General features: G+C 42.3%; 1 protein-coding gene across 9 annotated transcripts in view; it reads right to left on the reverse strand.

Moving 5' to 3' along the window:
• NT5C2 (5'-nucleotidase, cytosolic II) overlaps nt 1–12,173 on the reverse strand; it is a 178,655-nt gene that overhangs the window by 78,379 nt on the left and 88,103 nt on the right. For all 9 annotated transcript variants that reach the window (XM_032281472.1, XM_032281473.1, XM_032281471.1 and 6 more), the window contains exon 2: nt 7,616–7,740. In XM_032281472.1, the coding sequence (XP_032137363.1) occupies nt 7,616–7,716 (101 nt within the window). In that variant the 5' untranslated portion in view covers nt 7,717–7,740. The remainder of the gene's footprint in view (nt 1–7,615; nt 7,741–12,173) is intronic.

Here is a 12,173-nt window from a genome sequence, read left to right on the forward strand (position 1 = left end):
ATTTTTTGAGACAAAGTCTCACTCTGTTGCCCAGGGTCTTCTGGGTTCAAGCGATTCTCCTGCCTCAGCCTCCCGAGTAGCTGGGATTACAGGCACCCACCACCATGCCCAGCTAATTTTTGTATTCCCAGTAGAGATGGGGTTTCACCATGTTGGCCAGGCTGGTCTCGAACTTCTGACCTCAGGCGATCTGCCCGCCTCGGCCTCCCAAAGTGCTGGGATTACAGGTATGAGCCGCCGCACCCAGACCAAGTATTTGAACCAATACTAAAGTGACAGTTTACTCAGCTTGATTAATGACAAAATAAAAAGCTAAATCACATTCATATGATATCCATAAGTGATTAAAAGAGAAAGAAATTAAAACTTATCAACTTGGCAGTCTCTTATCTGCATATAACCTGATGCCTGCTTTGAGTGTGAATTTTAAGAAAAAAAATCATAACAAGTTCCCTTTTTTCGTTTTTGTTTTTGAGACTATTTCACTCTGTTGCCCAGGCTGGAGTGAAGTGGCGCAATCATGCCTCACTGCAGCCTTGACCTCCCAGGCTCAAGCAATCCTCCCACCTTAGACTCCCGAGTAAACAGGACTAGAGGCGCAAACCAACATGCCCAGCTAATTTTTGTACTTTTGATAGAGATGGGGTTTTGCCATGTTGCCCAGGCTGGTCTTGAACTTCTGTGCTGATCTGCCCGCCTGGGTCTCCCAAAGTGCTAGGATTACAGGCGTAAGCCACTGTCCCTGGCCCATCATAAACATTTCTAGATCCAAGCTATAAGTACTACAAAATTACATACACACAAATTCCTTTTCACTCCTTAAATATGTGTAAGAAATTTACCTTGATTTTAGAAGAAACTACTATTCAGCAGATTTAAATAAAGACTGATACGGCTTTGGAAGCCTAAACCGCAACTAAAAAAAAAAAAACTTCACATAGATAATTTAAGATAAACATACAAAAGTCTTTAAAGAATTTTAAAGAGAGGGCCGGGCACAGTGGCTCATGCCTGTAACCTCAGCACTTTGGGAGGCCGAGGCAGACGGATCACCTGAGATTGGGAGTTCGAGACCAGCCTAACCAATATGGTGAAATTTAAAAAAAAAAAAAATTTTTTTTTAAAAGAATTTTAAAGAGAAAATCATTCCAAGATCTTCTAAAATAATTTAAGATAAATATACAAAAGGCTTTAAAGAATTTTAAAGAGAAAATCATTCCAAGATCTTCTAAAATAAGGTCAAAGACTGGTTAACAAATATTCACAAGTAACTTACCAAATTTCAGTTAAATATGATAAAACCATTGCTAAATCAATAAGCTGTCTTCATAAAGAAAAAAGCCAATTCATTGTCCTACAGAAATTCTGTTGTATTGTAATCATCAGAACTTTACAAACATAAAACTAAATACCTGACTTCTGTATCCTGGGCACAGTCAATGTAGAGAGCAGATGAAAAACCTAATTGTTCCATTCTTGGATTGGTAAATATAAATTCTGATCTGTAGTGATAACTAAAAGACTCTAGTATTAAACAAAAACTATTTAAGAGATAATTTTCTAAGCTGTCTCTTTTAGGTCACTATGACATCTGAGCAGCTCAGCTTGCTTTCTAACCATACAGCAAAACACATTCCACTGAAAGGTTTGGCCTGATGACTATCCTCAGCCCAGGAAACTAAACCACCATAAGGAAATGAAGGAGGAACAACAGTCATACATTCTGAAGGCCAGTTTCTTAATAATGACACATGACAGACATCTCTAAAATTCAGAAGACTGATATTAAGCAAGAGAAAAGCTGGAAGTTGGATATTTATTTACTTAACTAAGAATATTTAGCTTCTTCTAAAGCATCACATACAATGTATACTTTGTGATAATGTTCAGTATAGCCTATCTTAACCAATGACAAATAACCAATTCAAATAAATGTCTTTAATGAAAAGCCCTGGAAACAGAATATTCTACAAATTGACCTAACTAGGACACTAAAATAAATTTCTTCTAAATGGTTTCTATTGAAAATTTTTAATTAATGAAAGAAAATACTGTCAGGAGATGTAAGTTTGATGACTATATCATGATGAGTACAGATAATAATAATCTACTGTATACCTCAAAATTGCAAAGGGAGTAGATTTTAAATGTTCTCATCACAAAAAAATGATGTTAAGAAGTAATGCATGTTAATTAGCCTGATTTACCCATTCCATATCATATTGTACACCATAAATATATACAATTTTGTCAATATTTAAAAAGAGATATACATATATATATATATAAATATAATGTTTTTATTGTTCTAAAAGCACACACATATATACATAATTTTAAACACTGGGCATGGTGGCTCACACCTGTAATCCCAGCACTTTGGAAAGCCAAGGCAGGAGGATCACTTTAGAACAAGAGTTTGAGTCAGCCTGGGCAACAGAGCAAGACCCTGTCTCTACGAAAAAAATACAAAAATTAGCCAGGGGTGATGGTACAGGCCTGCAGTCCTAGCTATTCGGGAGGCTGAAGCAGGAGGATCACTTGACCCCGGGAGTTTAAGGCTATAGTGAACCACGATCACACCACTGCACTCCAGCCCAGGTGACAGAGGAAGACTCTGTCTCAATAATAATAATAATAATTATTATTATTTTTTTTTTTTTGAGACAGAGTTTCACTCTTGTTACCCAGGCTGGAGTACAATGGCGTGAACTCAGCTCACTGCAACCTCCGCCTCCTGGGTTCAAGTAATTCTCCTACCTCAGCCTCCCGGGTAGCTGGGACTACAGGCGTGTGCCACCATGCCCAGCTAATTTTTGTATTTTTAGTAGAGACAGAGTTTCACCATGTTGACCAGGATGGTCTTGATCTCTTGACCTCATGATCCACCTGCCTCAACCTCCCAAAGAGCTGGGATTATAGGCGTGAGCCACCGCGCCCGGCCTATTATAATAATTTTAAAGCAAATACTTGCAAGAGTCCAAGAGCCCAAATTTTCTACATTAAAATTTTTTTTCAGGCTGGGAGTGATGGCTCACATCTGAAATTCCAGCACTTTTAGAGGCTGAGGCAGAAGGATTGCCTGCAGTCAGGAGTTCAAAACTAGCCTGGCAATAGAGTGAGATCCCATCTCTAGAAAAAAATTTTAAAAATTACCAAGCACTGTGGTACGCACCTGTAGTCCCAGCTACTGGGGAGGCTGTGACAGGAGGATTGCTTAAGCCCAGGAGTTTGAGGTTACCATGAGCTATGATCACACCACTGCACTCCAGCCTGGGCAATAGAATGAGACCTTGCCTCTTTAAATAAATAAACATAGCCGGGTGCGGTGGCTCACGCCTGTAATCCCAGTACTTTGGGAGGCCGAGGCGGGTGGATCACGAGGTCAAGAGATCGAGACCATCCTGGTCAACGTGGTGAAACCCCGTCTCTACTAAAAATACAAAAAATCAGCTGGGCATGGTGGCGCGTGCCTGTAATCCCAGCTACTCAGGAGGCTGAGGCAGGAGAATTGCCTGAACCCAGGAGGTGGAGGTTGCGGTGAGCCGAGATTGCACCATTGCACTCCAGCCTGGGTAACAAGAGTGAAACTCTGTCTCAAAAAATAAATAAATAAATAAATAAACATAGATAAAAAATTTTTTTTCAATGACCTAGAACTTCAAGCCCTTGAAAATATTTTTTCTATTGTTTCCAGTGCATACACCTTACTATACGAAAGAATGTGCCAGGCACAGCGGCTCACGCCTGTAATCCCAGCACTTTGGAAGGCCAAGGTGGGCAGATCACTTGAGGTCAGGAGTTCACGACCAGCCTGACCAACAATATGAAACTGCATCTCTACTAAAAATACAAAAATAAGCTAGGCATGGTGGTGGGCACCTATAATCCTAGCTACTTGGGAGGCTGAGGCAGGAGAACTGCTTGAGCCTGGGAGGCAAAGGTTGCAGCCAAGATCACACCATTGCACTCCAGCCTGGGTGACAAGAGCAAAAACTCTGTCTCAAAAAAAAAAAAAAAAAGGAAAGAATGTAGGGCACAGAAACCATCTAAAATCTTCCAGGAAATACCATTCTAAGAGTCAGGAGTACATTCAGGTTATGATACACACACATACATACACAATTTTTTTTTTTTCTGAGACATGGTCTCGTTCTATCACACAGGCTGGTCGTGGCATGATCTCGGCTCACTACAGCGTCTGCCTGTCAGGCTCAAGTAATTGTACCACCTTAGCCTCCCAGGTAGCTGAGACCACAGATTGTAAGCCACCACACCCAGCTAATTTTTGTGTTTTTTTGTAGAGATGGGGTTTCGCCATGTTGCCCAGGCTGGTCTCAAACTCTTAAGCTCAAACAATCCACCTCCCTCAGCCTCCCAAAGTGTTTGGATTACAGGCGTGAGCCGCCATGCCCAGCCTATTACATATATAAAATACAACTTGGATGTTTACTAAATGATGTTTACTAGCCTTCATTTTCACTGCTAAAAACGTTACATCCTAACCTAATGTTAATAAATATAGCATAAATACCAAGCAAATAATTGAAAAGTATAGAACAATTCCATATAACAATCTTTTACAAATGTACATTTTATTACATAAACACACATAAAACGTTCTGTTTTATATTTTAACATGCCATATCTAGCAACATAGTTCACATACAAAATAGAATCATTAGTACCCACTTGACAGGAAACTTTAATGTTTTCACTTTTTCAGGATCTAAGAAACAACAGCATCCTAACACTTAGAAATGCCAGACAGTGACCTACCATGAGGCAAATATCACCAGCCTACTTAAAAAAACAACTATTGGTATAATAATGAACTTCTGATACACTCGATAACAAGTAACTATGTTTTTCAAAATATTAGTATTTATTGAAACAACAAAATGTTACCTAATTCTGACTTTCCTAGTGTAGGAGGCAAAGATGGTTCTACTAGGGCCCAGAGTTTTCTACCCCATAAATTCACTTTAGGTGTAAATTTCTAATTTCTGCTTAAAAATAAATAATTACTAAATACATTATTTATTTCCGAGTACCTAGTTACTTAAGATTTAGATAGAAGCATGTTTAATTGAATCTATAAAAATAGTAAGTAAAAAGAAAATACAATTTAGTTTGGGCTCGGCTCATGGATGTAATCCCAGCACTTTGGGAGGCCAAGGCAGGTGGATCACTTGAGGCCAGGAGTTCAAGACGAGCCTGAGCAACATGCTGAAACCCCGTCTCTACTAAAAATAAAAAAGTTAGCTGGGCGTGGTGGTGTGCAACTGCAATCCCAGCTACTTAGGAGGCTGAGGCAGGAGAATCGCTTAAACCTGGGAGGTGAAGGTTGCAGTGAGCCGAGATTGCCCCATTGTACTCCAGCCTGGGCAACAACAGCAAAGACTCTGTCTCAAAAAAGAAAAAAAATTAAATATAATTTTAACTTTTAAAAAATTTTTATTTAAAAAAATTTGGGAACCGCACATAGTGGTTCATACCTGCAATCCCAGCACTTTGGGAGGCCAAGGCAGGTGGATCACTTGAGACCAGGAGTTTAAGACCAGCCTGGCCAACATGGCAAAACTCCATCTCTACTAAAAGTACAAAAATTAGCTGGGTGTGGTAGCCATGCCTGTAATCCCAGCTACTCGGGAGGCTGAGGCATGAGAATTGCTTAAACCCAGAAGGCAGAGGTTGCAGTGAGCTGAGATCGCACTACTATACTTCAGTCTAGCGACAGAGTGAGACTCCGTTTCAAAAAATATTAGTTGGGTACAGTGGCCCACACCTGTACTCCCAGCTACTCAGAAAGCTGAGGCAGGAGAATTGCTTGAACCCAGGAGGCAGAGGTTACAGTGAGCCAAGATGGAGCTACTGCGCTCGACTTGACAACAAAATGAGACTCTTGTCTCAAAAAAAAAAAAAAATTTGTAGAGATGAGGTCTCATCATATTTCCCAGGCTGGTCTTGAACTCCTGGGCTCAAGCAATCCTACTGCTTTGGTCTCCTATACTGCTGGGACTGCAGATGTGAGCCACTGTGCCTGGCCTACACTTTTAAAGAAGAAAGTGATTTAGAGAAAATATTACGGTCTAAAATCAAAAAAAGGAAACTTTGTTAATACCCAGAGTTACCTACATTCAATTTAACACAGTAGCCTACAGACACAATTTTAAAATTCTGTTTAAAAATTATAGTCAGTTTGTGGTAAATACCAATTAAGAATTTCAAGCTGGGCACAGTGGCTCACCCCTGCAATCCCAGAACTTTGGGAGGCTGAGGTGGGCAGATCACATGAGGTTAAGAGTTCAAGACCAGCCTGACCAACATGGAGAAATCCCATCTCTACTAAAAATACAAACTTAGCCAGGTGTGGTGGCACATGCTCAGCCTCCTGCTATTACAGCCTCCTGTAATTCCAGCTATTCAGGAGGCTGAGCAAGAGAATCACCTGAATCCAGCAGGCAGAGGTTGCAATGAGCCGAGATCACGCCATTGCACTCCAGCATGGGCAAAAAGAGCAAACCTCTGTCTAAAAAAAAAAAAAAAAAAATTCATTCTTGGGCCAGGTGCAGTGGCTCATACCTATAATCCTAGCACTCTGGGAGGCCAGGGCAGGTGAATTACCTGAGGTCAGGAGTTTGAGACCAGCCTGGCTAACATGGTAAAATCCTGTCTCTACTAAAAATACAAAAATTAGCCAGACATGATGGCAGGCACCTGTAATCGCAGCTATTTAAGAGACTGAGGCAGGAGAATCGCTTGAACCCAGGAGGTGGAGGTTGCAGTGAGCCGAGATTGCACCACTGGACTCTAGCCTAGGCAACAGAGGCAGACTCCATCTCAAAAAAAACAAAAACAAAATTTCATTCTTGGCGTGATATGGTGGTTCAAGCCTATAATCCCAGCACTTTGGGAGGCTGAGGTGGGGAGATCACTTGAGGCCAGGAGTTCAAGACCAGCCTAGCCAACATAACAAAACCCTGTCTCTAGCAAAACTACAAAAAGTAGTGAAGTATGGTGGCCATGTCTGTAATCCCAGCTACTGGGGAGGTTGAGGCATGAGAATTGCTTGAACCCAGAGGTTGCAGTGAGCCAAGACTGCACCACTGCACTTCAGCCTGGGCGACAGAGTGAGATTCTGTCTCAAAAAAAGAAAACAAAAAAAATACAAAAATTAGCTGGGTGCAGTGGCCTACACCTGTAGTCTCAGCTACCTGAGAGGCTGAGAGACAAGAATCGCTTGAGCCTGAGAGGCGAACGTTGCAGTTAGCCGAGATAACGCCACTCAACAGAGCAAGACTCTGCCCAGCACCCCCACAAAAAAAGAAAAAAAAAATTCTTATTAACTTAGGTGCAATTTTCTAGCAGCCAAAAACATTTTTCTCTTAAAGACTTTTATTAGTAGATATACGAAGCAGTATATTGTACTAGTAGTGAAAAGTCTTTAAAAAAAAAAAAAAAAGGAAAGTCTTGACTTAGAACTAGATTTGAACCACAAACTAGCCATATGATCTGGGGTACTTAACCTCTCTGTACATTAATTTCATCATCTGTAAAATAAAGTACCCACTTCATAGAGCTGTTTTGAGGATTAAATAGACAAAATACTTACCGATGATAGGCTTCCCGACGATACTTTTTCAGGGCATGCTTATCCATGTTAGCAGGCATATCTGCTGCATTCTGTAGCCGATCACTCCAGGAGGTTGACATTTTATTTCAACTGTATTTTGTATTCTAGAAAAGAAAAGCAGTAATTTAGTAACTTAATATTGGCATCTGTATACTGACATCTGATTTTTTAAAATATGAGAAAAACTCCAGCTTGCAAACGCCTAATAATTGCCTATTAAAACATACTAAATACAGTAAATATGCTGAAAATTATACTGACACTTCTCAACAATGTAAAGTTACAAAAATAATTTCAGAGCCCGGCGCGGTGGCTCACACCTGTAATCCCAGCACTTTGGGAGGCCATGGCAGGTAGATCACCTGAGGTCAGGAGTTCAAGACACGCCTGGCCAACAGTGAAATCCCGTCTCTACTAAAAATACAAAAAATTAGTGGAGCGTGGTGGCAGGCGCCTGTAATCCAAGTTACTAGGGAGGCTGAGGCAGGATAATCGCCTAAACCCTGGAGGCGAAAGTTGCAGTGAGCCGAGATTGCGCCATTGCACTCCAGACTGGGCAACAAGAGCAAAACTCTGTCTCAAAAAAAAAAAAAGAAAGAAAGAGAAAGAATTTCATATGGTAATTTCCATCAGGAAAGATAATATATACTTCCAAATAATTAAACGTGACTGCCAGTAATTACTAACTCCAATCCTAGATTCTAGAAAAGGCACTAAAACCACAGCACAGCACAGTTTGTGAATACATATAATTTTAAGTTGATGTATGTTTTTAAAATGTGTAGCAGGCAAATTTTAAATTCTGACCAACAGATTCTGGTGTGCAGAGAAGCAGCAACAGGCACAACTATTGGGTTGGAGTGGGGTATGGCTTGTTTCCTTATTCCCATGAGACGCCAGCCCCACCCCTCTCCCTGCCCAGCCAACTCCATTGTACAACCCCTAAAGTGCTAACCTGGGTTGGCTACTGGCTGCCCCCCAGCAGACCCCCATCATGAGCAGCCAGAACTCCAAGGCTGCTCAGGAAGTGCCAGGGCTGCAACAGGTACGTCCTCTGCAAAGGCCAATGGACAGGACAATGGCCATGTGAAAAGCAATGGAGACTTATCTCCCACAAGTGTAGGAGAGTCACCCTCCATGAACAGAACACATGAGGCAGCCAGGGCCACAAGCAATGCCATCCCGCCAGCATCCCCTATCCAGGGTGCACAGGCAAAGGGGGCGGTCTCCACTAAGAAGTTCTGTCTCAAGAAGTCTTTCAAATTCAGCAGCCTGCCCTTCCACAAGAATTGGAAGGAGGATGCAACAATTCTTCTGCCTCTCAGCCACAGAGGAAGAGAAGGTGCAAGGTGCCTGCAGCAACAAAGGCACTGCCCAGGAAGGGAAGACTGTTGCCACCCCTGAGAGCCAGGAGCCCCAGGCCAAGGGGGCAGAGGGTAATGCGGCCTCAGAAGAGGCCCCAAGCGACAGAGCTGTCCACTCCCTTGGGGCAGAGAGTGGGCCTATACCAGGTAATGCTGAGCAGAATGGGTAGCTAGGTGGGGCAGGTGGGTGATCTCTAAGCTGCCTTCCTGTGCCCAGAAAGGAAGGCGCTATTGCCTCCTGCCAGTCACATTCCATTTCCCCCTCTCCCTCCTATGGATTCTCCCATCAGTCACCTGGTTTTCCTCTTAAGGTCAGCTGAAGATGGCCTTAAGCTGATAACTTCCCAAGTGAGGTTAGTGATGTAAAATGCTCCTGGCCCTGGCCCTACCTTTCCCTGTTCCCACCCTTGCAGAAGGCAATTGTTGGTTTTCTTCCTCAATTCTTTTCCAAGTTGGTTTTGTTTACCCTACTCCCCAAATCCCTGAGTCAGAAGAGGGATGCTTATACTCCCAAACACTGCATGCCCAGCCTCCCACCACTGAGTTTTTAGTCTCTTGTGCTGTGTCTGGTGGCAACTGGGCTGGGAGGGACACTGTTCCATCCAGGTTTTTGGTTTGTTTTTGCAACAGGGTCCCAGTGGCATGATCTCTGCTCACTGAATCCCAGGTTCAAGCCATCTTCCCACCTCAGCTTCCCTAGTAGCTGGGACCACAGGCAGGTGCCACCAGGCCTGGCTCATTTTTTTGTATTTTTTGTAGAGGCAAGTTGTCTACAAAAAATATTGCCCAGGCTGGTCTCAAACTCCCGGGCTCAAGCAATCTGTTCACCTCAGCCTTTCAAAGTACCAGGATTACAGGTGTGAGCCACCCGCCAGCCTCCATCTAGGTTTTCATAAATGTTTTACTCATGTTGAAACCTCCAGCTTTCTTACCAAAAGAGACACATTTGTGTCTCTTTTTTTGACTTGGTAAGAAAGTATTAGGCTTTGGGGTTGGGGGGTAGATCTATAATATGAAACAACTTGTCTTTTCTTCTCTCGTTGTTATAAGTAACTTTTAATGGCCAAACTTCAGATTTCTACTTTTTTTTTTTTAATTGCTAAAACCATTCTCTTCCAACTGGTTTTACTGTTAACATTTGGAAAAGAAAAAAATGCCATCCCTTTAAAAAATAAATAAATACATTTTGATCAACATACTGAGTTCAGTCAATGGTGGCACAAATACAAGCAATAAATATTTGATTTCTATTTATTTCATGCTTTTATATTTTTCTGTAATTATTTTTCAGCTGGCAATAGAAACTATGAACAAAAAGAAGGAATAAACTAAAACATTTCACCTAGGCCAGGTGTGGTGGCTCACACCTGTAATCCCAGCACTTTGGGAGGCTGAAGCAGGTGGATCACCTGGGTCAGGAGTTTGAGACCAGCCTGGCCAAGATGGCAAAACCCTGTCTCTACTAAAAATATAAAAATTAGCTGGGCATGCTGGTGCATGCCTGTAATCCCCAGCTACTAGTAGGGCTGAGGCAGGAGGGTCACTTGAACCTGTGAGGCAGACGTCGCAGTGAGCCAAGATCATCATGCCACTGCACTATAGCCTGGGCAACAGAGGGAAACTCCATACAAAAAAAAAAAAAGTTCATCTAATTAGGATAAACATCTAAAATGAGGTGGGCAGCTCAATTATCTTTATCTACTTTGACATTAGACTATTATTAGGTTTCACTTCTGTTTTTGAAGTTTTCATCAGTAAGTAGTTTCAAATAAGAATGAAAAATATCCTCTTAAGAGTTAAGAAGTATATTAACATTTTATAAAAATAGCATTATGGGCCGGGCGCGGTGGCTCAAGCCTGTAATCCCAGCACTTTGGGAGGCCGAGGCGGGTGGATCACGAGGTCAAGAGATCGAGACCATCCTGGTCAACATGGTGAAACCCCGTCTCTACTAAAAATACAAAAAATTAGCTGGGCATGGTGGTGCGTGCCTGTAATCCCAGCTACTCAGGAGGCTGAGGCAGAATTGCCTGAACCCAGGAGGCAGAGGTAGCAGTGAGCCAAGATCGCGCCATTGCACTCCAACGTGAACATCATGAAAAATACTCCGAAAAAAAAAAAAAAAGCATTATGGCCACGCCCGGTGGCTCAAGCCTGTAAGCCCAGCACTTTAGGAGGCCAAGGTGAGTGGATCACGAGGTCAGGAGATCAAGACCATCCTAGCCAACATGGTGAAACCCCATCTCCACTAAAAAATACAAAAAATTAGCCAGGCATGGTGGCAGACACCTGTAGACCCAGCTACTTGGCAGGGGAATCGCTTGAACCCAGGTGGTAGAGGCTGCAGTGGGCCAAAATCATGCCACTGCATTCCAGCCTGGCAACAGAGCCAGACTCCATCTCAAAAAATAAACAATAAAAAACAAACAAACAAAGAAACCAGCATTATTTGTGAAATCATTTGGAGCCTAGGTTACTTGCCATCTTGAAAATGCTAACGTCATATATGACATATGACATGAAGTCAATAATATACCTCCCTTCCTCTCTCCCTTTTTCTGAAACAGGGTCTCACTATTGCCCAGGCTGGAGGGCAGTGACATCATCATAACTCACTGCAACCCTGAACTCTTGGGCTCAGGTGATCCTTCCACTTCAGATTCCAGAACAGCTAAAACTACAGGTACTCACCACAATATCCAGCTAATTTTTTTTTTAATTTGTGTACACATAGGGTCTCACTATGTTGTCCAGGTCACGTCTTTTTTATATAAACCACCTCTGTGGCTTTTTAAAAAATAATTTATTCAGGCCGGGCGTGGTGGCTCACGCCTGTAATCCAAGCACTTTAGAGGCCAAGGTGGGCGGATCACCTGAGGTAAAGAGTTCAAGAGCAGCCTGGGGAACATGGCAAAACGTGGTCTTTACAAAAATTGAAAAATTTGCTGGGAATGGTGACAAAGCCTATGATTCCAGCTACTCAGGAGGCTGATATGGGAGGATCACCTGGGCCCAAGAGGTTGAGGCTACAATGAGCCAAAATCATTTCGTGCCACTGCACTCCAGCCTGGGCAACAGAGACCCTGTCACCAAAAAAAAAAAAAAAAAAAAAAGGAAAACTTACATACAAATGTTCATAGCAGCTTTGTAATGGCCAGAAAACTTATACACAT

This window comes from Sapajus apella, unplaced genomic scaffold, assembly GCF_009761245.1.
Source record: "Sapajus apella isolate SASKATOON/1434 unplaced genomic scaffold, GSC_monkey_1.0 scaffold13, whole genome shotgun sequence".
NCBI lineage: Eukaryota > Metazoa > Chordata > Mammalia > Primates > Cebidae > Sapajus > Sapajus apella.